The sequence below is a fragment of the Archocentrus centrarchus genome, chromosome 7, assembly GCF_007364275.1.
Source record: "Archocentrus centrarchus isolate MPI-CPG fArcCen1 chromosome 7, fArcCen1, whole genome shotgun sequence".
Taxonomy (NCBI): domain Eukaryota; kingdom Metazoa; phylum Chordata; class Actinopteri; order Cichliformes; family Cichlidae; genus Archocentrus; species Archocentrus centrarchus.
Window position 1 is genome coordinate 21,428,773 of NC_044352.1, and position 27,635 is coordinate 21,456,407.

At 40.8% G+C, this 27,635-nt stretch overlaps 1 protein-coding gene across 1 annotated transcript; it reads left to right on the top strand.

The window, feature by feature from the left end:
• Positions 1-3,715: 3,715 nt before the first annotated feature.
• slc6a17 (solute carrier family 6 member 17) lies at positions 3,716-25,415 on the top strand. Its single transcript, XM_030733621.1, has 13 exons — positions 3,716-3,882; positions 8,198-8,632; positions 13,568-13,725; positions 15,290-15,416; positions 16,691-16,872; positions 17,724-17,834; positions 18,838-19,079; positions 19,200-19,392; positions 20,207-20,399; positions 20,482-20,641; positions 20,741-20,903; positions 21,063-21,434; positions 25,158-25,415. The coding sequence occupies exons 2-12, from the start codon at positions 8,332-8,334 to the stop codon at positions 21,423-21,425; spliced, it is 2,193 nt and encodes a 730-aa protein (XP_030589481.1). The 5' UTR covers positions 3,716-3,882; positions 8,198-8,331; the 3' UTR covers positions 21,426-21,434; positions 25,158-25,415.
• The last annotated feature ends 2,220 nt before the right edge of the window (positions 25,416-27,635 follow it).

The window sequence follows — 27,635 nt, forward strand, 5'->3', positions numbered from 1 at the left end:
TGAATTAAGGCAGAAAGCAGAAGCATTGTGAACTAGTGGCACAAATGGGGATATTTATTTCATTTCATAATTTGTTAATTTGTTTGGTCCCAGAAGATGAGAATTCATTCTTCTTTCTACACTGCACAAAACAATTATACAATTGTAACTGCAAGCAGTAATATGAGGGATAAACATTTTCAGCAAGACAAAGTCACCACGGCAACTTGATTTGATAGTGTTAACTTTGGGGACACCTTCAGGGCAGGGGACCAAATCTGTTCAAAACAGCTCTTTGTCATAGACTTGGGTCTAGGACCCAGAGTGTCTGAGTTGGACTTTGAAGTTCTGTTTTGTCTCAGTTTGATTTTGCAGTTTTGGTACCATTTGTATTATAATTCTTGATTTGGCTCCTGCTATTTATGTTCCTAGGGTTTTGGTTTTGTAGTTCTGTTTGCAGGTTCTGGTTATGTTCTCTCTCAGCAGCCATTGGCAAAAATGGAAGAACAAGAGCACGATGTGTAAGAAAAAGGAAGCAACAGTAAATGCCCATACAGCTTCACGGTTTGGCTCCCAATCAGGCCACAATACTATACTGCTGATAGGTCCAAACACCCTGCACAAAACTTACATAACATATTCTACAGAGAATACAAGGATTGATGCAGTAATCCTGCTGACATGATAAGCTGTTTGATCTATTTTCAGCAACCCCTTCACTCCACACACCCACAGACCCACAGACATGCTATGTTATAGACTACCACAGAGAACAAAGCGTGCATGGGGAGCTGCACATCTATCTATCTATTTATCTATCTATGGAGTAAATGGTTTGCAGTGAACATCACTCCAGAATTCAAGTGATATGAAACTATCGCTGCATTTTGAACGAACATAAGGCATCACACAATCACACGATCGGCAACCAACAGCAGTGTGAAGCAATGGAAAATGTACAGCCATGATTTTTTCCTGCAACTGAATTTTCTGTTGATAAGATTGTGGATTGTTTTCATTGTCTAGTTATACCACCTATTCTTCTGGGAAACAACCAGGCTTCTTCAGATACACAAAAGAAAAAGAGCCTCAAATCCAAAATGCAATCTAAGCCAGCATAAATGGTCAGATCATCATGCACCATCATGAACCCTCAGAATGAATCCGTCTCACAGCTAAATATCCGTCATTGACTTTACTGCTCCAAATTCATCACGGGTATCAATACTCATGCCTGTCCTCTTGTAGTCATGACTTTGGTGTATTTTTCTTTATCTCTGGAAGAGGAGTGGAGTTTTACCAGAGTGCTAATGAGCCTCTTGTCACCTGAATAGCAGGGACGGGTGATTAAAGGGAAATAGGCAAAAGGCAAGTGAGGAATACAAATGAGTTATTGCTCCTTAAGCAACAGTATACTGAATACTGCCCTTTCTGTGATGTTTCACCAAAAAGGCCTTTCTGCAGAGTACAGTTGCTCTGTGGTACTCTCTTTCACCTTATTCATAGAGAGAAAAGCAGCAAGTAGTCAGTCAGGGGACTGGCTGAAATATCCATCCACGCTCATTTGTCCACCTCTTTCCAATGTCTGCACTCTCACACCCAGAGGGGAGTAGGAAAGGTGTCAGCACACTGGCAGAGTTGGGACTGCACCATCAATAGCAAAAAATGGGGGGTGAGCAAAGAGACAAAGTTGAATCACGAGTGCCAATGAGACTCAGCTGCACAGAAACACCCCCAGAGACATGGATCAGATTTTACCCGCTGGTGTTCCTCAGCATGTTTAATTTGTGACCTGGCAACTTGGCTCCTCTGAGGGTGGAGAAAAGGAAAGGGCTGGTGCTCTGCTCACAGCATTATCTATATATAAACATCACCTCCATTCACAGTTTTCTTTCAAGCTGAAAAAAAACCATTACATCATACTAAGCATTGAAGTAGGGAAACAGGTTATCTATCACCTGCTCAATCCCATATTCACATTCAGAATAAAATCAATATTTGATGGGGCGCTTTGATGGTTGGGATGTTTCAGATCAGAGCCATAATAATGGAAAGTCATGTTCATGCCTGTAAGATTGTAGCACCATTGCCCCCCCCCTTCATCTAGTTATTCAAAGCCATCACTGAGAATCATAGCTTGTGGTTATTCATGAAGCTTTAGGTGAGTAATGCTGCACCACAATTGCGGCTGTGACAAGATGCGGGGGACACTGTGTCTTCTGCTGCATAATTTAAAGGTGTGATAAACTCTGTATTTATGAGTCGAGTCACACATCAGTAGCAATAAACTACGTGCGGGAAAAGCATCCCTGAAATAAGTTATGTTTTGTAAGGTGGAGGGAGGTTTTACTATACATCAGTGGGTCATTCACTGGTGTGGTACAGAACACCAGTAGGTACTTGAGAGGAGGAGGAGGAGGAGGAGGGTGGGATTAAAAAGAGAAAAGAAATAAAAATGCTCACAGGGTGAGTAACCATCATATGATCAGTAGTTGCTATGGCAACTGATCCCAGCAGCCAGCCCTTGGAAAGTGAGTCACATGAGTGAATTGAAGGAGACAGGAAGCATACTGTGCATACATGTTGCCAGTTGATGCGGTATGCTTGTGAGTGAGAGAGAGAGGAGAGGGAAGAGGGTGTTTTGGGTGAGTCTTGTGATGGAAGCAGAGATTAGCCCGAGGTTAGCACGTACAGCAGGGTTAGGATGTCCTCCACATTTATTCTTTTTCAGGTTGCTAATCGTAGTGTGGACTACGGTGCACAGCGGTCGCAGCTGAGAATACACATAAACACCTGCACTATGAAAATCTCACACATATCTGGCTTTATGGTCACATTTAAGATTTATGATAGTTGAGAACTTTATGAAGGGAGTAGCAAACTGCAACTTTGTCCTTGTTTAACTCACAACTCCCAGGAGCCTCATTTTTCTCCCTAAGCTTGCTCTGGTGTCACACTCACAGGCAGAGGATGTTACCAAGAGCATCTACCTGACTGTGCTGTCATCATCTAGAAAACTACTGGAATGAAAAATAGAAGGTTGTGCCGCAGACCTGTCTACTGTATATGTGGTGAAAATAAAAAAAAGCCACCCTGCAAGGCAGAAGAGCCACAGGCAGAATAAATTGCTGGTGTCAGAGAGAAAAATGACTCTCCCACAAATTATCTACACTTGAGAAAAGGCTATTAAGAAGTACCATCATTTCACACCTATTTTAACTGTGGGTACACATTGAAATGCTTGTTAGGTAAGGACTATAAAAAGCTGAGCAGTGAACTGTGCCAATTGCTCCAGTTAATGTAAAATAATGTGAGGAAATTTGACCACGTGCACTAATAATAATAATAATAATAATAATAAAAGGAATTAGAATTAGAAGATTTCCACGAACAGCATATTCAGTCATCTGATTAAAGGCTACCTCCTATTATCTTAATATCCTGGGACCACTGCAGATGTTTGGATCGACTGCTGACGTGCGCATCAGCGGATGAGTCAAACTTGCGTCAGACACCGTCGTGACTTGCCATAGTAATTTCTCCATCCTATGGAGGGGTTGATTTATTCCACAACAAAGCCATAACCACGTGGAAACCAGAAGTGTGAGCGGGTGTGTTTTGCAGATCTAGAGAACATCACGGGGAGAGAGACAAACGGTTGCAATAAATTGTTACCTGCTCATGTTAATGTAGTTATAGTAGCCGAACTTGTGGCAGGCGCTGAGCTCCTGCGTCAGACTTTACGCACCATGCGCCCTATGTGACTGGAAGCTGTGATTTCGCATTTCTTTACGCGCAGAGATGGTGCATACAGAGACCGTGTCTGAATGAAGATAGGTTATTGTACGTTGGATGTCTATTGTCGCACTCAGTCTTTAAAATCGATTCTGCACACTGCAAAAGGTAAGAAACGCATTCCCGTAACCATTTTCGTATTATTTAATAATACATTCACCGTGGACCTCTGAGACGAGTAAATAGTACAGTATTGTCGTGATGCGCTCGCACAGTTGCGAAAACATCCTGCTTGAAATCACTTAATACAGAAGGGAGAGAGCTTTCAATTCATCACCTGACAAACGGTGGCTTCACCGCACCATTCACGGTGAGCGTCGTTCATTAATCCTCTGCGCTTGACGCTGTCGCGCCATGTGTGTCCAAATTTAGCTCAGATATAACAAATTCTGCGGTGAGGCAGGATCATCTGCTGACTTATATAGGTGCCTTTTGCATTTTACGCATTGTTATAATAAGGTGGTTCGTTTGACCTTGACAAGGCATCAGAGGTTACACTCATGTAGAGAGTTAGTCGTCAAGCTTATGGCCATGGGCCTGTGCAAAACGTGCCTGAAGGATGCTTGAACATGGCAACACAGGTGCTGTTTTGTTCCCGCTTCTGTCCCTTTGTTGTTCAGGATCAAATTCGTTTCGTGGTACCTGACATCTTGCCATCTAACCAAACTTAACAATGACACCATCTTCTATTCAGAAATGACTCAAATCTAAGTTCTACCAGTGAGACAGTCTGTGATGGCTGCCTGATTGACAGTGCAACAGATCCCACAACAAACTATCACCTTCAGTATTTCCACTGTATCGTTCCCCTCAGTTCTGTCACAGCAGCTTTGTGTTATTTGCGGCCGTCCTTTAGGGCATATTATGTCTGTCCATTTGAGATGGTGAGAGGAGAGGCAGGCGACCACTGATGCTGCAGGGATGGGATTTCAATTTTGCAGGAAGAGCCATTGCTTAGCAACCACACTAGATAAAAGTGGAGCATATCTTTGTAGAGAACCTGCGCTGTTACATCATCAACACCAAACTGTCTGAGGAGAGTTGGGAACATAGTTCCAGGAAGAAGAAGTAGGAACATACATCTGCCTCTAAGGAGGCAGCTGCACACAGGAGTCTATGGAGATCACCTCTATTTCTTTGGAAAGTAAACACTTTAAGTCTGCAGCACATTATCCTTTGCATGAATATTCAGTTTTCTCTGCAAACATAATAATTTCTCAGAATATTCCGAAAGAAAAACACTACTTGTCACTTTGTGTTCCTCAGATGGCGATTGATGACTGAGTCATAATCTGTAACAGTGTCTTGCACTGTATGTGAAGTCCTGCTGTCTCTGTAATGCACCATCTGTGTCAGCACATACTGTGAAACCCAGAAAACTGCTGTGTGCTGCTACAACAACATCGAAAACTTTCACCACACACTATTAGTAGGCCACAGGGACAATCCTATCTGCCGTTTATGTCTAACAGACCACCATCATCCCAACCCATAAGCAGTAATTGGGCCAGTTACTAACTATACCAATATTTCCATTCATTTGAAAAATAGGGCAAAAGCATCATGTGGACATTCTTTAAGGCCTCCAGCTTGAAACTGTCAAAACCGCAGCTTAGTCAAGAAATTATTTTGTTTTGCAAACATGCATACTGTTGTTTCACACCTCTTTCAGAGAGTGTCTGATGATGAGTCAGTATTGTGTAGTTGTAGCCTGCTGTGGGAAAGGTCGCTGCTGTTCTGGGATCTGTTTCGAGCACCCAGCTTCCGAGCTGCTGTGTGTCGTGACTGCAGTTGAGGAATTTGATGTGCGTGCTACCGGTTCAGACTTTGGATGGGCTTAACAGTCCGGCCGGCTGGCAGCTGTTCTTTAACAAGTCACTGTGAATACATGACCAGCTCTGATTTCAGTGGAGTGCATGTGTTGTTTAAGATTAGAAGCTTTGTTTCCAGATCAAACACCTCTGGCTTCTGTTCTTTGCTCTTGAACTGCCAGAGTGAAAAGTCAGATCAAACCCATCCCACACTGCTAAACAAAAAAAAAAAAATCTGCCTAAAGGTCTGGTTTCAGTCATTCACTCCTCCTTCAGCAGCTCTTTTGGCATTTACAGCAAAGGCTAACTTTCTCACAGTGTCTTCGTGTAATTTTCACACCAGTCTTTGAAGGTCAAGCATGTCGGTTTGAGTTTTCATGCTTGAAACCACAAATTTCCATTTTAATTTTAAAATTATTAGGTCCCCAGCATTTACTGGGTTTCCTACTGTGTTTTATGGCAGAAGTGGACCACTGACACAAAGACCACCTCTCAAATGCAGCAGAGCTATTTCACTCAACACATCTTCACCTATTTTACTCACTTGTGTTGTTGTTGTTTTTTGTTTTGTTTTTTTACAGCTGTGCACTGAGACCAAAAGAAAAATGTGACTTACCAGGCCTCTGTAATTTTCTCTTACTTCTCTTACTGAATCTCTGGCCAAACTGCCAAAGGTTGAGTTGCACTGGGATCAATTTAAGAACTGAGGCAGAGCCAAACAAATTTTTGCAGGCATGGCCAGGCTAAGCCCATTTCCACTCCATACTCAGATTTGTGGGTCACTCGCTGGCTTATGATGACCTCAATTGATTAAAAATGTAGAACAGTTGCTTGAGTTTGTCAGTAAAGCTCATAAAATAATCACAGTTTAAATGGGTCCTTGCCCTGTTACACTGTGTGTGTTTAGGAATAACTGTAGAAAGAGGTTCCCACAAAAACGGTGGGCAGAAGTGGGCAAGTACTTCTGCTCTTGTTTGGTGGATGTGTTAGAACTGTTACTCAGCAGCAGTATCTGTAGAAACCCTGCTGTAGGGAAAAGATGCACAAAAGGTATGAGCTCCCATAGAGGGAAAGCTCTGGTAACATAGGATGTTCAGTGCACAGATTTCCATTTTTTTACGTGAAAGTGCAATGCCAGATGGATGGCTGGATGGATGGATGGATGGATGGTAGTGCTGTCCTTATGAATGTAAGAGACTCACACCTCCTGGATAAAGTAACTTCATGCTGCACTGTAATCGACACCAGATTCCTCCTGACAGAGGAACAGTACACAGGATTGTACAATTAAATGTGGATATTTTTTGAAGGGCCTCTGAAATGTTAACACATGCCAGAAAGTTCCAAGAGGTAATTAAGTAGAACAGCTGCTCATTCTTTACAGCAAATGTTAAAATAACATGTAGACAAGATTTTGATGCCGTGCAATAAGAAAAAATATACAGACACTAATAATTGATGAAATCTGCTTAGAGGCTTTAGTTTTACTGCATTCTCCAGAGACCAGTAGCCACACAGACAGGCTGAGTGCTGCTGTTCATGCTATTCACATGACTCAACTTTGGTATAATAGGCTCTGCTGTGAAATAGATTGTATTTCAATCTGTGTATCTCATTCACCATAATGAATTGGATTACTGAAATACCTCATGGCTCTGAGGCGCTGCCGTTTAGAGATACTCTGAGTTTTGGAGACTTGTTGAAGCAACATGCTTTAATTCACTTGCCATAAGTGTGGCTCCTGCATTGGTTTAGTGATGTTCTTTAGGCCTGAAATTCAAATATTTTTTTTAAAATAGACAAATATTTTTCTAAGTAATTTTTCTGTTTTTCTTCTTGATATTCTTGAATTAATTATATTAAAGCAAAACCCTCCGACTGTGTTCAGTTTAATTTTCCAATTAGAAAATAAAAATTCACATTTGAGAAACTGCATCCTTTAGCTCTCCAACTTCTAAAACCAGCTCTGGATCATTGTCATTATTCTGTGATTTGGTTATTTTAAAAAGTTAAAATGCTAGTTTTTAAAAGAAAAAGATTGACAAATTCAAACATTTATGGATAAACAATTACAGGAAGGATTTTTGTATATACCTGTCTCCAGGTTGCTCAGAACGCTGCTGCAAGACTTCTGACAAAGTCTTCCAAGGACTCATGTCACGCCAGACTGGACTGGTCCAGTTTAAGAGTCTGGTTTTGACTTTTAGAGCTCTTCGTGGACAAGCACCAGCTTACATCAGTGAACTTTTATGACCACACGTCCTCATCAGGTCCCTGAGCTCATGTGATCAGGGCCTACTGGCTTTACATCATAGGAGGCTGAAAACTAAAGGAGAGAGAGCTTTTGCAACAGTGGCTCCCCCACTCTGAAGCTTGCTCCCTCTGAGCTTGAGTGCTGTGGATTCAGCTAAAAACTCATCTTTTTAGACTTGTGTTTGGTTAACGCTTTTTTTTTTTTTTTTTTTTTGTCGTGCTCTGCTGTTACGTTCTGAAGCACTTTGTGATATTTGTCTTGTCGGGTGCTGTATAAATAAAATTTTGCTTACTTACATATGAAGTGTCATTATATTAATAATGATGAAATCTTTAATCAGAACTTTTTCTCTTCACAGGTATTACAAAACCACAGAGTTCACCCCCTGGCAACTTGCCAGCCTCCATCCATTATCTCTCCTGTCAGTACTTCAGGCTCTTATTTCCTTGCTTCTATCAACTTCTTCTCTGAAGGGGATCCCGTCTCCCAGCCATGCCAAAGAACACCAAGGTGACCCAGCGGGAGCACAGCAATGAGCCGGTCACTGAGTCAGTGGCTGACCTGCTGTCCCTGGAGCACCCCATGGACTATAAGAGCAGTCAGATGAGTATGGGTCTAAGTCCTGGCTCCACTGCTCCAGTAAAGGCCCTGCTGCCTTCTCCTGACCCAGATGCAGAAGATGGCCGACCAGCATGGAACAACAAGTTGGAGTACATCCTGGCCCAGGTGGGCTTCTCTGTGGGTCTGGGTAACGTCTGGAGATTTCCCTACTTGTGTCAGAAAAATGGTGGAGGTAAGTGTACATGAATTTGGTTTGCGTAATTAGTCTGCTGTCTGATAGAACCAGAGTAAGTGGCCAGATGGGAGCAGTTAACAGCATTCACTGATTTTTTTTTAAATTTTATTCTTTACTTAAGCATGGTTTTTGTTTCCTCTCCAAGGTCCTGCCTGGAAACTATTTGCTCAGATATAATTTGATTAACAATGTTCACATTTAGTGATTGCCATACAAATCATTTACGTATTGTTTCATGTCATAAACTCGTAATTTCCATCACATCCCAGAAAGAAATGTGATTCCAGCCAATTTAACTCCTATATTTACACTTAGTTGGGTGAGTTTATTTATTTAAGAAGTCTCATTTAAGCTAAGATCTCTTTTGCAAGAGAGCTCAGAAAAAAGTTATATAAACACAAGATGACAATAACAAATCCTCCTGCTCAAAACAGTCTTCACATTCACACACGAACACAATGACTAAAACTGAAATAAGTATTCTTAAAGCTGCAAAGGTCTTAAAGGTCTCTCTGAGGAGTGGGTGTCTCTAACTTCAAGGTGTTTTGCAGCTCAGTCCTGCAGTAAGATGCATGGTACTAGAAAACGGTGGAGGTAGCTGGATGGATGTGTGCGCATTAATTTGGTTTAGCTGTTTGAAAGAACCGGAAAAACCTGAAATTTTTGGTGAGCAAAGCTTTAAGTGCAATATTTGCTGGGTTTGGATTTCAGTCCCTATAAATGGGCCACCCATGGTGAACACGTATCCTTTGGGGTGCTGAGTAATGTTAACAAGAAGTGCCAAGCCAAGGCTGTTAAAAGGATTTTTTTTTATTAGTTCTGTAAAATATTTCATTAAATAAGTGGCCAGATGGGAGTAGTTAACTTAACAGCACTCACTGATTTTTTTTATTTTATTTTATCCTTTACTTAAGCATGGTATTTGTTTGCTCTCCACAGTCCTGCCCATAATCCTGTGAGTGCCTGGAAACTATTTGCTCAGATATGATTTGAATAACTATGCTGACATTTGGCGAGTGACATAAATAATAATTTCATATTATTTCATGTCATAAAACCTTAATTTTCATCACATCACAGAACAAAATATGAATGATTTCAATTGAATTGATCTCCTGCTTTCCCACTTAACTGGTTGATTTTATTCATTCAAGAAATCTCACTGAGCCTCAGATCAAGGGAGCTGAGAAAAATAACATTTGTGCAAGATCACAACAATAAAATTAACACACATAACCACAATAATTAAACTCTCACAAATATTATTAAAGCTTTAATGTGTTTCTGAGGAGCGAGTTTCAAGGTGTGCTGCAGCTCAATCCTGTAATAAGACGACGTAGTACGAGAAATCAGTCCAGTCCAGCTGGAGTAGGAGTTGTTTGTTGTGGCTGCCATGTTTTGGTATAAGAATCTAGTTAGAAATTGCCATTTTTTAACAAAATCATCAACATAAGGTGTTGCAGGGCAAGCTGCTGCTCTTTACCAGATTTTTAATGCTGACTGACAACTTAGCACATGGATAGGTCTTGGAACACCATATTTTTACTACATTATTTATAGATTATTAATGCCACAATCACTATTCAGTTCAGTTCAGTTCAGTTTTATTTAAATACTGCCACTTCGCAACTACAGTAGCCTCAAGACACTTTATGTTGTAGTGTAAAGAACCCAAAATATTAGAAAGAAAACCCAAGAATCAGATGACCCCTTATGAGCAAACACTTGGCTACAATGGGAAAGAAAAACTCCCTTTTAACAGGAAGAAACCTCAGGCAGAACCAGAACCAGGCTCAGGGAGGGGCAGTCATCTGCCACAACCGATAGGGGGTGAGGGGAAGAGAAGGGAGCAGAGAGAAACAGGACAAATGGCAAACTATGGGAGAGAGAGCCAAAGATGATTAATTACAAGTGATTAAATGCAGTAGTGGCATTGGTACTGGCAAGGGCAGCTGGGATCAACTCCATCTGGATTTAACAGCGAGCCATTGAAGAGAAGCCAGAATGGGAGAAGTATACTCTCACTTTCTGGTCCAAGTTAGTACTCTCACTGCAGCGTTCTGGATCAACTGAAGACTTTTCAGTGAGCTTTTAGAGTGATCTGATAATAATGAATTACAATAGTCCAGCCTAATAAATGCACACTATACTAAATGAAGGATAAAGGTTTGAAAATCAGGAGCTGCTTGTAATGTTCCTGGATCATGTTTAGGCTGTTGACACAAGATTTACAGTGCTGAGTTAGACAGTAAAAAATATTTATGTACAGTGGCCCTAATATTGAGCTTTAGGGACACCTTTATCAGTCATCTAGGAAATAGATTAAAAGCTATTAGCAACAATAGTTTGACCGCACAGACAAATATGATTTTAATGAGCTGTTTGCTGTGAAGAGTGAAGCACAGTGGTGAGTTTCATCTTGTGAAAAGCAGCAGTTGTAGCAGTTTTTGTCTAAAGCTTTACAGCTTTGACTGAAAGATGTTATTATCCTTTTGGAGGGTTAAATTCCAGGATTTGGGAAAGACCAGACAGCAGTCAGTAGCAGATAAAGTCACTAAAAACAACTTGAGAGAGTGTTTCCTGTTGCATCACACACACACACACACACACACACACACACACACACACACACACACACACACACACACACACACACACACACACACACACACACACAGATGACATTAACCCAGTTTCTCTGCTGCAGTCAGAGGGGCAGACTCTTCAGTGTTTCTCAGATTTAGTCAACTCGTGCTGTCAGCATGACAAGACGAGGTCATCCCTGCTCACCAAAATGAGGGAGCACTCAGAAGTCTGAAATAATGCTGCAAGATCCGCCACTTTAGCTTTCATTTGCTGTTGTAGGGATTTCTCAGCCTTGTCTCTTAGGTAGCTTGATTTACTGGTGTTATAATGAGACGAGATGGTGGTGATGACTGAAATGGAGGAAGTGGAAGAGTAAATATTAATTTCCTTGGCTTTCAGACATTGTAAGTGCTTTGTGTGGGAGGTGTGTGTGTAGAGAGGGCTTTTGAAATGTGTGATAATAAATTGGAATCTGAGTACGTGTGCATTTGCTCATATTAATCACAGTGTGTTCATATTTGTGCACATTAATGAGTATGTGTCCCCGCTGAGTGTTGACTTGGTGGGAGGTGCTGCATTGTCTTGTCCGGACTTGTCCACTTGATAAGGACAAGCTGTCGCTAACCCGTCTTCATCCTTTATCAAGTTTTCCGTCTCCCTCTTAGTAGTTCTAGTCAAGTTTATGTTTCTTTCACAACAAAGACAAATGTCAGGCTTACATATATCACCTTTGGTCTTAGAACTAAATAGTATACATAATAAACTTGTGCTGTCTTGCTTGTGCCTCATGGTCCACACAGCAGCCTAAACAAGGCCAAAGTTCCCAGTAAACCACTACACACAAAAAATAATGTAACAACTAGTGTTTTAAGTAATGTTTTTAATGTAGTCATACTTGGATTCATTCCAGCATCATTTAGCTGTGTTGCTCATAATCAAAACCAGGATAACTTAATATCACCGGGATGTTCAGTAACATAAAAAGTATCGTGGGCCTCAGTAAATATCACTTTGTTTAAAATTGGCAAATTGGGAATGCCACACTTGAATGTATACAAGACATAGAAAAATACATTTGTAGCAAATTAAAAGAAAAAAAAACAAACGTTTTACTACTAGAGTAGTAAAACTTATACTTTAGTGTACCTTGGCACTGATTCTCAGAGCCTCTTGAACTCTACGGGAGGCATGAAACACTTCCGAAAGATATTTCCTCCTTTGGAGCGGTGCTGATGTGGTGCAAAGTTCTGGCTAACAGGTCAGTATAAAATCTCCCACAGGTGTTCATATGAAACCAGCATGAATGAATGTTAAGTGTTTAACTGTGTGGAAGCATTTTTCCTTCATTATGTTTGTGCATTCATGTATTTTGGTTTTTATTTTCAGTCAATACTATATTATCTACACCAAGAACCTGTTCATAAAGTCTCATATCCCTGAATATGAGGTTTCTTGAGTTTCTTTGGTGTACAGTGGTTTGATATCTCCACATATAATTGCAAATAATTAGTTAATCAAGACTGTAAGAAGGCATAAGCATCCAGGAAGGTGTCTGTAAATCATCAAGGTTTATTCTCCTGCTGGTTTTCAAATATACTGAACTACATGGTGGTCTGCCCACGTGTGGGTGACCCTGAGTGCTGTAATCATTGTGTGGATTGTCACTGGTTTGCCTGAGGTGAAATGTGTGCACGGAAAATCTAAAAGAAAGGCAGTTACACATTTTTCCTCTGTTCTGTGTCTCAGCTGCTCAGTATAGACATCAAAAAAGCCTCAGCATACCAGCCACTTCGCCATACCACTGTGTAACACAACACTGTGTTCCTGTCTTTGTTTCCTTTGTCTGCCGCTTCCGACCTTATCAGAAATTTTGATCGAATCAAACGTCACCGTCGTTTGTTTTTAGTCTGAAAACAGGCTGCTCTTTCTAGCTTTCCACCACTAACCCATCCTCGGTGGCCTTGAAGGGTTTTGTCACCATGGTGCCCCTTCATTTCTTGACGTAAGCATGACTGGACGTGACTTGTTTTCTGTGAGTGCCTGCTGCTCTCCCTGCATTGTCCCCTCTGTGAAAATGGAAATGGCGGTATCTGACAGAATGAATGGAAGTTAAAAATGAGGAGTGAGAGGAAGAAAAGAAAGTGTAAGGGAGGGGGAAAAAAGGCATGGAAGATGAAAATAATAGATTCCAAAAATAGGACCCAAGACGAGAAACGAGAAAAATGTAACACCATCCCCTCTGCCGCTTTGAGCTATTGTCCTTCACTGCACATGGATTTCAAACACACACAAAAGAATCTCTGCACATTGCAGCCATTTATCTTCCCTGTTCTCTCTCTCTCTCAGGTGCATACCTGGTGCCATACTTGATTCTTCTCATCCTCATTGGAATCCCACTGTTCTTCCTTGAGCTGGCAGTGGGTCAGAGGATCAGGCGTGGCAGCATTGGGGTGTGGAACTACGTCTACCCAAGGCTGGGGGGCATCGGGGTCTCCAGCCTGATGGTAAGTGTGTCGTGTCATTTAACATGACCTCCAATTTGCACACAGTTCACACATAATTATACAAGGTTTACATGTCATAAGTAATGAGTTAATCAATGGCTCTGTGAGGACATACGGTTAATGTCAACATGACATGCTCTCAGTGATGGCACATTAGTGATGAAGTAAAACTGGAGTAACAGGAAGTAGTTCTGCAGTATTATTTCTGAAAGTGAAGTTTTGACAAATGATGACACTAGATGAAATGCGGCAAGTCATCTTCTGAGGAACAAAGAAGTACACACCACAGTTACTGGCAATCCATCCAGTAATTATTTGGACATTTCAATTCAAACCACAAATGTCTCTGTCACGGCGGCAGTAAAAGGAAAGTCAGAGGATCCACCAAAGTCTATAGGAGCCATTCTGATGGGATCATGAATGCATGCATGAAATTTCATGAATTATTCATTTTTATTAAATTCACAAGGTCACAGTTTTCTTATGAGTTTTATTGCCATGAAGAATATTCGCCATGACGTTCAGAAAAAAGGCTCTTACTTTCATCTCTCTCTAAATTAGCAACCCTATTATATAAACATTTCACTGCCTACCTACAGGACCAAGGTAGATTTATTTATGACCTACTAAAATTTGATATTTTAGTATTTGTGGAAAAATCTGTGACATATTTTTTAACCTTATAGGAAACCACTGGGTTATAAGACACTAAATGACACAAGATATACCAATCTATGGGTCATTTTATGATATCTAGGTTGTGTTTTTATTCATTGTACTAACTTTGTATACATCTATAAATAAAATAAGCACTGATTAAGAAAAGCAGTGATGCTGATTTATGGTTACTTTATAAAAAGCCCTTGAGTACCGCTTTTGCATCGTGATTAAAACAGCCTGTGAAGACATACAATTTTGTTTGGGACTGAGATCCACTTTATACAACTGTGTTGAATGATCGCTTTTTTATTTCATCGCTTTAAATACTCGGCTCAGAATTTGATTTTATGTTTTAAGACTACAAACATGCACCGCTGGACTCTCTGCCTGCTCATATTACTTTCTTTTGTTGCATTAAAGCGAGCAACAACATGCAAAGACCAGCGCCGATCACTGTCGCGAACCATTCCCGTCAGCAGCAGTGACCCATCACGCCCCATCCCATCAGTGCCACCAGCTTAAAATATAGTCAGTCAGCAAATGAGTCTGTCAGTCTTCCTGCTTGACTTTCTTCCTGATAGTGATTTCATCAATCTAGTGCAAAGGAGGGGATGGAAAGACTTGGCCCGGGGCAATGAGGCGTGTGGCAGCTCAGATATGGCAGAGGGAGATCAGGAGCTATAAATACCTCCTCATAGAGGACCCCAGTCTTAGCTGCTGATAGCAAACAGCTCAATAATTTATGTGCACTCTAACTTAAGCTGTGTGCTTAGTGTCTGTGCCGTGACTAAAGAAAACGAAGCTTTTAACTCATAATGCTCAATGCTGTTTGTGCTTCTAGATGCTAGTGTTTCTGTTTTTCGCAGTTCTAAGTCTGTAATTTTTTTCTCTTCTTTTTCTTCAGGTTTGCGGTTTCGTGGGCCTCTATTATAATGTGATTATTGGATGGAGCATCTTTTATTTCTTCCAGTCTTTTCAGTATCCACTGCCTTGGGCTGAATGCCCCATCCACAGAAACGGAACCCAAGCCAGTGAGTGCACAATGCAGTGACTAAACAGCTGCAGAAAGTTTATCATAGATGCGCAGCAGTAAACAACTGTCCACATGATGAATGCTTTTTAGTGATAAGCCCCATGACACAGAGTAGAGAGAAATCAAACTACAGTTTCCTACAATACATTTCCATATTCAGCAAATTATACCAACAGATGCAGACGCAGCACTTAGCAGGGTGCCTTTGCATCGAAGCAGCTTTTTGCTGGGGCGAGCAGGAGTGTTTCAAAAGGCTTCTAGCAGAAAAGTATTTGTGCTGTCTCTGTTGCTTGGCCGGCTCTGCGCTTCATCCTAGATGGCAGCTCTGTTGCAAGGCCTGTCAGATGGTATGACCCGTTTGAGGGTCAGTACCTCTAATGGCTGGCAGCTGGTAGCCTTTGGTAGGCACATGCAGGTTCTGGCAGAGTTAAAGGCATCAACTTTCATTAGCATGAGAGGGCAGGATGTTGACTCTGGTTATAAAATCAGTGGACATGCAGTACTATTAACTACTGGCAACAGTGGAATGTGTAGTAACTAAGCAGGTAATTGTTTATGTAATTATTCTGCTTATGCATAATTAATAAGTTTATTTGAAACTTTACTCCAATATATTTATCTGACAGATGAATTTATAATTTTTTGTTGATATGTTTCTGATGAAAAAGTCAAAAAGGTTTTTATAGCGTTTCCTGTTTTAAACAGCTGGAACCATTAAATGTTTTGTGTCTTTAAAACAGTTGTTAATTAATTTTATGTCAGCTGACTAATCATTTACTTACAGTTATTTCAGTTCTGTTCCTAATTAACAGGCCTTTTTTCTTTGGGGGGGGGGGGGGGGGGGGCAGAATGTGGGATGTGTGAGATGTAATAAAGGTCAGCTGGACAGGAATCAAACTTCAGACACTGCAGTTATGTGACATGCGTCTTAACCATTTGGCTACCAGGCTCATCAGTGTATTTTTTTGTATGTTATTCATTCTGAAAAGTGGGAAAGCTGGCTGTCAACTTTTCTGCAGTTCAAATTAAGTTGTTAAAAGAGTTTTACCTTGAAATAAAACCAAAAAAATTCAATTTTCTGCTGTAAATTGAGAAAAAAATACACTTATTTTGGAAAATACATCCAGAGGCCCACTGCAAATAATACATTCTTCTAAGAGAAAGCATTAAAGAAGCTTTCAGGTTTTCTATTGTGCAAGTGCACTGGGTGCCCATTTATTTATGTGTGTGTGTTTTTTGCCATTTCCCTCTCTGTGCTCGTTGCTGTTACAGTTGTGGAGCCAGAATGTGAGAAGAGCTCAGCCACCACTTACTTCTGGTACCGCCAGGCTCTTAACATCACCAGCAGTATTGAAGACACTGGCGGCCTAAACTGGAAGATGACCCTATCCCTGCTGGTGGCTTGGATCATGGTCTGCCTGGCTGTCATCAAGGGCATCCAGTCCTCTGGAAAGGTACAGCATTCCTTTAGGTTCAAAGCCTAAACCTACAAAAGATGGAGATTAACACTATTAATTCAGTCGTCTCTGGAGCTTGAAAAAGGCGACTGGACTTCTTTTTGTTTCTTGAAGACGTTTCACCTCTCATCCTATTAATTCAGTCCTATGCAAAATGCGCACGGATCCAGTATAAAGCCAGTAAATCTTTTTTTTTTTTTTTTTTAAAAAAAGCTTAAAATTTCTATTTTTATTCAGTGATTCATCCTCATCAGAGAATGTTTATTCACTTTGGGGCTGCTTTTCAGGCGAAGGTAAGATGCTAGGCCTCTTGTCAGCACTTGTCTATTTTTGGATCACATCCATATTATGGAAGAAAGGGACATGCAACATTAATAAGCTTAAACTGAACCAAACAAAAAGTGGTTCAGGATGCAGATGGAAAATTCTTAGTTTGGCAACAACTGCAACAACATCCTGTAATCTTGATCCAAGGAATGAGTCATATGCAACAGCAGCATCCAGCCCAGTGTCTCAGTAGGAAAAAACACAACAAAGATCCGATCGCCAAGTTCTGACACACTATTTTAAACACTAAACTTAGTAATCTAATTATCATAGCCAGTGCTGCAGCGATTCCCTGAAACGCTGCAGGGAGAAATATTTGACTTCAGGAACTCATCTCCACATTTCAGTTCACAGATTCAGTGCCAAGCAAGTGTGTGTGTGTGTGTGTGTGTGTGTGTGTGTGTGTGTGTGTGTGTGTGTGTGTGTGTGTGTGGTTGTAGCTCTTCCTCCATGTGTAAGGCCTCTGAATGCATATCCATGGAAACACAGTGTTAATGTACTTGGCTTTCTCGCTCTTTTAGGTGATGTACTTCAGCTCTCTGTTCCCGTATGTGGTGCTGTTCTGTTTCCTGGTGCGGGGTTTGCTGCTGAAGGGAGCGGTGGATGGCATCGCTCACATGTTCACCCCTAAGGTGAGAGACAGAGATCATTTGACCAAAAGGAAACATTTTCAGAATGTATTAATGGTTTACTGCAGAGAAAATCTTAAGTTTTCGCCGCTCACACTGCAGCTGACAAGTGACACTCTAAGTGGCATTTGGTCCACGCAGGCTGTTCAGCCATGTGTGGCTGATGGTTTTAGCCTGACATACTCAGATCCTGTGGTAGGCAAATATTACGAATACCCATCATGTTTAATGTGTTGAGTCAGTGGCTCCCTCTAGTGGTGAAAGTTCATGGCAACAAAGTGCTTTGTAGTACTGGCAGTTTGGCCTCTATAAAATTATTCAAAAATAGCCAGAATAGGTAGTGGAAAGGAGTAAAAGAGAATTTTAAAATATGACAACCACAAAAGCATGATTACAAATAAGAACAGCATCATTTCTTATTGTGGGAAAAAATACATTTAACTTTATTATGTCCTCTGTGTGATCATGTTTTTTGTGGTTTGATTAGCTCCAAAATTAATTTCAGAGCAGAGTAAACAGAGAACACACTTGAAGTTTTTCACTTATAGTGAACAGGACTAAATGCATCCACTTTTCTGGTATTATGAAAAAAAAAAAAACCATCTAAAGACCCAAAAAGATATTTAAAACTTTCAGTGGAGGTTTTCAGTTCCCTCAGACTCACAAGCTCAGTGTGTCTGCTGTATTAACATGTTGCATGGCCAATTAAGGCTTGAATGCACATAACCTTATATTTATGGACACATGCCCACATGCCTAATTACAGAATAATTGCATGTATAAAATATACATTTTTTTCCCATTTTTTTAATCACACGAGCAGGAAGAGATGTGTGATCAGTTTATGTATTTATTTTATAGTTCTGTATATAAATCATATAAAACATTATTATTTTATATTTAACATATAAAATAATAATGTTGAGAAGGTTTTTAAGATAAATTGCATCAAATATGATCTAATCTTCACTATTTCCCCCCTTTTTTTTTCTTTTTTTTTTCTCAGCTGGAGAAGATGTTGGAACCACAGGTGTGGAGAGAAGCAGCTACGCAGGTCTTCTTTGCCCTCGGTCTGGGATTTGGAGGCGTCATTGCTTTCTCCAGCTACAACAAGCGAGACAATAACTGCCACTTCGATGCAGCGCTGGTTTCCATCATCAACTTTCTCACCTCCATCTTGGCCACTTTGGTAGTGTTCGCTGTCCTGGGGTTCAAGGCGAATGTGATGAACGAGAAGTGTGTTGTGGAGTAAGTGTGTCGTCCTTAAACAAATGCGACCTCGGCGGTCTCCCTTTGGAAACCGTTTTTAGCGTATTTTTACTCATTAACATGTTTTTCTTCTCCACATCTCCAACTGCCCATGTGCAGGAATGCAGAGAAGATTCTGGGTCACCTATACACAGGTGTGCTGAGCAGAGAGCTCATCCCTCCTCACATCAACTTCTCCCACCTGACTGCCCAGGACTACGCAGAAATGTACGGAGTTATAAAGACGGTGAAGGAGGACAGCTTTGGCCAGCTGGGCCTGGACCCCTGTATCCTGGAGGATGAACTGAACAAGGTCAGCAGGAATAAATCTTCTAGGCTGAGACGATCTCCGGACCTTTTCCCAATCATTGTTGTGTTTACATTTATATGTTGTTAGCCTGAGCCAAGTCTGGGCTAGCTTTACCACTGAGAGCTAATGTACTTTATTATAAAGCAGCTGTGTTGTTAGAAGCATCTTAATATCCTTCAGGTACCAATTTTATATTGTGATCACTCTGTCAGTGAGTGTTGTGATTAAAGCTTTAACAGTTTTTTAAGTATTTTGGTCAGAGTACAGCAGCTCATTCAGTTTTATTTGCATCACTGTTGGTTTTCAAGACTCTACAGACATTTATTTAGTGTGACTGGGTAAAAATAAACATTGTTATGCAGGTGTTTTAGGCTACGAGTTGCTCTCTCAGCATTACCCTGATGCTTGTACATTTTTACCTCTAAACCACTGGTTTACTTCGGTCCCCTAAACTCAAACCAGTGTGTGGCTTCTCCTCTCCACCAACAGTGTACCTTGTTTAATTTAAGCAATCCTTCTGTAATTCAGTTTGTGACCCTTTAAATTTATCTTGTGACTCTCGCTTTATAGATGATTTCCACACTAGTTTGAAAATGACCTTGTTAGATTTAATCTGGAGGCTACAACTTTCTCAGGAGATAATAACTCATCTCTGTGTTATGTTAATATGTTCATAATCTGCTTGGCTACCCCTATGCAGGCTCTAATACCCTGCACAAAGTATGCCCTTATGAACTTAATGAACACTTTATAAATCACCTTCATGGCTACACTTCATAAATAAGTGTTAATTGAGTGATATTTCTTCATCCTCTAGGCAGTTCAGGGCACCGGTCTGGCATTTATCGCCTTCACAGAAGCCATGACACACTTTCCCGCAAGTCCCTTCTGGTCCGTCATGTTCTTCTTCATGCTGATCAACTTGGGCCTGGGAAGTATGATCGGCACCATGACCGGCATCACCACGCCCATACTGGATGCCTTCAAGATCCGCAGGGAGATCCTGTGTGGTAAGTGCTGATTCTGCTCATCCAGGTAATTTCTTGTATCCGTTTCTGATGCTAACTGGATATTTCCTCTTGTCTCCTTCAGTGGTTTGCTGTATCATAGCCTTCCTGTTAGGACTACTGTTCGTGCTGCGTTCAGGGAATTACTTTGTGACAATGTTTGATGACTACTCTGCTGGTTTACCTCTCATTGTGGTGGTGATCCTGGAGAACATCTCTGTAGCCTGGATCTATGGAACTAAGAGGTAACTTGACTGTATATATATATAGTCACCAAAAACCTAGATATTTTCCCCTTTATTTAGAGTAAATTAATTGAGACATCTTTCCTACCTTTTTTACAGGTTTATGCAGGACCTGGAGGACATGCTTGGGTTCAGGCCATACACCTTCTATTTCTACATGTGGAAGTTTGTGTCGCCTGCAGTCTTGATAGTGCTCATCATTGCCACTGTCATTGAGATGGCCATCAGTCCTGCAGGATACAGTGCCTGGGTGGAAGCTGAGGTCAGTAATCAGAAATACTAAAGTTGCTTGATTGATAAACTTCTGGCCTAATGCTCTCTTCCTGCAATTTAGCTAATTCTTTTTCCTCTCCTCACCTCTTCTCATCTCCCTTCTTTTCACGTCTTTGTCACCATGCTCTTCAAACTCTCTTGTTTTCAGGGCGCAGACCGTTTTCAAAGTTATCCTCCCTGGGCTTTAGCCATGGCCTATGCTCTCATTGTCGTTGCCATGCTGCCTTTACCCATCGTCTTCATTGCACGCCACTTCAGCCTTGTCTCAGATGGCTCCAACAAGCTGTCCGTCTCCTACCGTAAAGGTATGATGAAGGACATCTCCAACCTGGAAGAGCAGGATGAACAGCGTTTCATCCTCAGCAAGAACCCCAGTGAGGCTCCTTCACCCATGCCTGCCCACCGGGCTTACCTGGGCCCCGGGGGCACCCAGGAGATGACCAATACCAACTACGGCACCAGCACCAAGACGGGCTACCAAAATATTGGCTCTCCTGAATCTGAGCTATGATCCACTGACGTAAGAGATCCCTCCATTAAACCCCGGCCCTGCTTACAGAGAGGGAGACAGTGGAAGTGAAAAGGGAGAGAAAATTTACTTGCTGCATTCATCACACCTTAACCCCCAGAGCTAAATCCCTCTATTCTCCCATTCTACTCCATTGACCCTTACCCATGGTTCTCATCTTCTTGCCTGTCAAAGAATCCATGCTGCTAATTGCATGTCAGTCTCGGCTACGATGAAGTGATCATGGGAATTTGAGCCCAAACAGATATGACAACCATCTCCAGCAGTCAGGAGATGGGGGTCAAAATAACTGAATAAAGTGTAGAAAAGTTGGGTAATGAGCTCTGGTTGAGGTTAAGGTTTCTTGTAATGCTAAAATACTTTACATTGTAGTGAACTGTAATAATATGTGTTCACCGGTTTATGCTTCTTTTAATTCAGCTGGAAAGGATTGTTATTTGGGGGGATAGGATGGAAGGAGACTCAGAAAAAAGCACACATCTTGTCCTGATCTGTATCTCATGCTAAGAGATTATTTCTTGTCTATAAAACAGTGTGTAACAATTGATTCTGATAGTGTAAACAGTGTTACAAGCACATTACATCTTTAGGTTTATTGTGCCTATCACACATCAGCAATAATAACCAGTCACAATAGTGTCTTCATTATTATTAAACTGTGGATCTCCTTCTATCTTTATTTTCCCATTCATGTAGAATACTGTACATATGTGTTGTGTAATAGTTTGAGATGTCACCGTAAATTGTGCATATACACCGCAATAGTGCAAATCAAGGGGCAACTTTTTTGCTTCTTCATTCCATGAACACGGGTGCACAGGCGCCTGCTATCATCAGAGCATCTCAGAGCCTTAATACAGAGCAGCACTTTTCTTTTAAATAATCCTCCTCAACAAGCACTTCCCACATCCCTGTCTCTGTGCGGCTCCGGTCACAGCTGACATAGACAAAGCTTTTCCATTTTAATCAATTGTTTTAATCAAGCGTCTCCATTTTAATGAATGCCTTAGAAGGGCAGCGGTGGCAGTGCACAAGCAGAAATAAGCAGAGCGACGTGTGTTTGATCAGAAGGCAGCTTCATGCTTGTCTGTCTCATTGTTAGAGAGGCAAACAGAGGAGGCATTGGAAATGTGAGTTTCGTCTTTGTGTACACGTACAGATGCGCATCTGCGATTGCACATGCATGAATGTGTTGTCTGCCACTGAATGAGAGCTCCTGGTGACCCTGCCTGTTTAAAAATAGAGCTGTGTTACCCTGGGGAAGCCGTGGCAACGCACCATAGATACAGATCATCTTGTGATGTGGAGGAGGAAGAGGAGAGCAGACACCTTGCTTTTTCTGCTCCACCTGCGCGGCTGTTTGTTCAGTTAAACAGACGAGACATTTTACGGTTGATGCCCTTCAAGAATATTTTTCTGATGTTGTTACTGTACATTGAATAACAGGTTCACTGCCATACTGTGTTGTGGATTAATCATACTTCATCCCTGAGAGGATGGTATTTAGGTTCTAACTGTTGTACATTCCTCAAATTGTGACCACTATATAGAAGATATAATTTCACAAGCACCAAAAACTACGCTTTGATGTTTTGTGATGTGAAAACAAAGCCTTTTTTTTTTATTATTTCATTGTGTAATCTCAAATGAAACTATATTTTGGGGGTTATAATGTGGAAATGTACTCTGATATAAATGTTTGGAGTAAGTGGCAATACATGGTTTTCACCACTGGGTGTCTCTGCTGGTCAGCAGAGGAGCCAATAACACTATCCTGCGGCCCCTCCCTGAGACAACACCAATACTTGAGACTGAACAGATGTAGTGTGAAGCAGTCAGTCACATTGTTTGGTGCCTGAACAGATTCTGTGTCGTCTGTTTGCCTTAGGCTTTATGGTCATTTAGTGACTTTATTATGTAGAGTTTGGACCAATGTTTCATCTTATTTGTTTGCACTTTAATTGGGTAGAGACCCTGGAGTTGTTTGTTAAGGGTTAGAAAAAAAGAAAAGGAAAAAAAAAAGCTTTGTAGAGTAAATATATGGACCTATATTCTGGGATAGGCCTGTGAGTGGTGAAGTCCATGAAAGGCACAACACAAAAGCATCGCAAGGCAAAAGCATCTGGTTTGTTATACGTTCTCCCAAAAGATATTTGTGTTTTAAAGCTCATCATCTGGCACTGTGTCACGTTAAGTATGTCACTATGTTCAGTTTTGCCCTGTCATCCCTGCATTGCAGCCAGAAGCAGAGAAGTCTTATTACACTGCATGCTGTTTTGCTGTACAGTCCTTATGATGTGATTATAAGTTGCCTTGTACCCTCTAGCATGGCTCTTGCATTTGATTAGGTTTCAGGCAACAATACATTATCACATGACCAACAGTGGCTGTGATGTATTGCTTGGGAATGACTGATATTAAGATGATATAGCTCAGAATTACTGCAATCGTCTTCAAATAACGCTTCTCCTGTCATTCATATATGTTTGTGACAATTATGAAAATGAAAGAGTTTAACAAGAGAAAGTCTGCATTACAGGAAACATGATATAAGTGATATAAGGCTATAAAGCTTTGTGACAATTTAAGAAGTTGCGAATGAGCAGATGTGAGACCCTTAACTTTGCTCAAATTCAGCAGACAGTGTCCTGTAAAAAGCATGCATGTCCAGTAGCTTGTGATGCAAATGGCACCTAACCTGAAGTGAAGACACTTAACCTGTATAAAAATGGCAGCTTTGGTTTGTGGTTAAAGCACATTTTGAGTAAGCACAGAGTAGATTTCATGTCTTAACAAGCAGCAAAGTAATTGTGGATAAAAGGGGCGATTAAAAGTATATATCACACAGTGAAGCTGTGGCAAGATGCCACTAAAATGCACTGAAATGCATCCTTATGAAAAATTAAACTAGACCGTAAGTCTACAAAGCACCTGAAGTTATGAACTGATATGCACAATATGTAGATGGCAAACTTGAACTAATCCTAATGTAGTGGATCCTGTATGGAGAAAGCACAACAGCAGACAAGCTTATATTTTTCCTCTACTGGCATAGAGTAGCTGTAATGTGACAAAGCACAGCTGATCTTCCTACTAACTCTTAAAATCACTGCTGAAACTCTGCAGCACAGTGGAAAATTGTCTTCTCTGGTCTAAACCTAGTATTGATTTCTTATTGAAAACAAATATTCCAACTCCGGGGTCTCTTTTGTCTCGTTCATGTGTCTGCTGCGTTGCAAACAGCTTCTAGAAGTTAACTGAGTTCAGTTGCTAAGATGAACTTCACAATAGCAGATTAAAGGCAGATTTATTTAACTGTGCAGATAATCTTTACGTGACCAATCATAGTTATATTTAGAATATTTAAGACGATGTGTTTAATCTGTACATATCGATGTACATTCTGATAAATTCACACTGAATATCTATAGTAAGAGTGACAGGGTGTATACTTGAGCTGTAAATAATAAATGTATATTTTGAGATATTTTTTGATTTTTTGTACTGTCAGAAGTGTTACTTTGGTGTCAGTTGGTTTCTGGTGTTTGTGTGTGGTTGTTCTCAAATTAGCCGAGTGACTGTGCATATGTGTTTGTATATATCAGTGTGTATGTGTGTGAGTATGTGTGTGTGTGTGTGCGTGTGTGTGTGTGTATAAAGTAAAAGTATATGTAGCTTTTTGGTGTTTAAATGTGTGTTTTTTGCCTCTCTCAGTGTTGTGTGCTGCTGACCTAATCCAGTAGATAAAATCCTGATGTGACAGTCAACTGGGACCACTTATGTAAGCAATCTCTTTTCTGTGTTTCTCACTGGAACTGCGGTGGCTTCCAGCACAAAACTGGCAACACAATCAAGATGAAATGTTAGACTATAAGAAGGAGACAGAAATGTTGATTTGTTGGTTGAAGAGCGTTCTGATTTGTACAAACGTGATGGAGGGAACAGGAAATTAAAATAACCACTTTTATTAAACAGACCGTGATGTTTGTCTCATTTATTATGTTGTTTATACCCAAATGACTTACCATATTAGGTTTATAATGTATAGTTTCAATAACGACAAATCTTTTGTTGAGAATAAATTGAATTGTTGTGATCTGTGAAGGAAAAAACAATATTATAACCTTGTGATGCTGCAATCTGTCTAAATGCATAACCTGTGTCACTTATCATCTTCACCGTGTATTTAAAAATTAATATCTCTAAATTTGTCTCAGAGGAATGCATATTGAGGTATGTTTTTCTCCCATCAGTGAATCGTTACAGTGGCAAAGGAGGAGTGATCCTTTTACTATGTTTTTAGGGGATGCACTTGTTTACTTAGTAGGAATGCCACAATTTTAAGCAGTTTTAGAAATAATTCTCCTTTACTGAAGATGAATAATTTCCTAAAAATGTAAAAAAAAAAAAAAAAAAAGTCCAGTGCATAAGGCTCATAGATTGTATCTGTATCTGCTGCACCCTTAATGATAAATAGTTGCATTAGTTTTCAGAAACCCTGACCAAACCTTTGCAAGCTTTACTCATGTGGCTTCATTTAACATTTTCCTGCAAGTAAACTCATTGAATTTCTTGGCTCATGTCCAGCTGTGGCAGACATTTGGCTGGAAATGGACCCCCACGGTGGTTTCGCACATGTACAGATTGGTCTACCAGGCCAGGCTGTGCAAAGGAGTAATAAGCCAGCACTGACAAGATGCTCCCTCTGCTACAGTGAAGGCCGCACCCACTTGTACATCCATCTTATGGTGGACTTATAAGGGAGTGTCGACAAGGGCATTTCATCTGCCCTGTCCTGTCGCTTTACAGCTGCTCAAACAGGCTCAGAGTTTATAGCAGGGCAGTCAGATGGGACAGAGACGCACTATCAGAACACCAGGAGTCACACTAGTATGAAAATATTCTCGTTCCCATTCATAAATGGCTCCTGGTGTATTTTCAGAAAGGCCCCGCTGCTTGAAAAACAATCAAAAAGATTATGCAGTCTAATCGCTGCCATTCTGCTGAGTAGTGGATTTAATACTACTCCAAGCCCGGGGGCCACTTTGGAGTCTACAGAGACATGTTACTTTAATTGATAATGGATTGCGTGCACTTTGAGTCACAATAAAACAGGGACTGATGTTTCTGCTGCTGTTTTGGTTTTGGCCACACTCACTGTGTGTGTAAAAGTCAAGCTGTTTGTCTTCCAGGTTCAGTCACACTTCCTTTCTTGGCTGTCCGGTGCACTTTGAAGAGCGTCTTCCCATTCTGTCATCTTGTAAACAGATCATTTCCCGCCACAGTGTAACATGGGAGACACACAAATAGGCTGTGGTGACTCAGTAATACGCATACAGAGAAAGTGTATATGCACACGCTTTAATGGGAATTACACCAGCAGCAGATGTTTATCTAAAATCAGCGCACAAAGCCAAGACGCTACTTCCCATTTTTCCAGCCACCTGATCCGGGAAAAGACTGTGTCTGTGGACATTTTTCACACTTCGAGCGGCATTTTCCTGGCAGACTGGTTTTGCGTGGGCAGAGATCCATCAGTCATATTCTCATAGCACAACTCACAGGCGCTTTCAGCTGCTGTCAACTTCCACAGCAGAGGCCAGATGGTCCTGTGCAAGGCCTGTTAAGAGGACTGGCCCAGGAACCATGACAGCTCATTAGTGTTTGACCAGCTAGTTGCACTGCAAACAACACTGAGCTTTAGCAGCACTGTCAGTAAAGAAGGCCACACAGACAGTGATTTCATCCGATGGAGTTGTTTTTTCTTACTTTCTTTGAATGTGGTCCAATTTACCCTCTTAACATCCACCCACTTTTGTTTAGAAAAAACCTCTAGCTTAGAAGCACTGTGTTGGCTAGACTACATGTATTATTAGAATCTATGTTTACACACTCTTTTTTTTTTCGTAATAGTATCTAAAAATGGTTCACAACTTTTGATTTGTTGCTGCAATGAGGCATTGAGTGTTAAAGCCATAAAGATGCTTCACGCAAAATATTTTTGGTTGTTTATACATCACAATGTGACTCCATACCCTTACACCAATCCTATTCAATCCTATTATATAATTTTTGTTATTTTAAAATTGTTGTCCCAAGATTTGGCAATCAGGGAATAAAGAAAATAATCATCCTTACATCCAAAAAAATTTACAGTTTTTCCTTTCTTCAACCTACAGAGTTAGGGTCGGG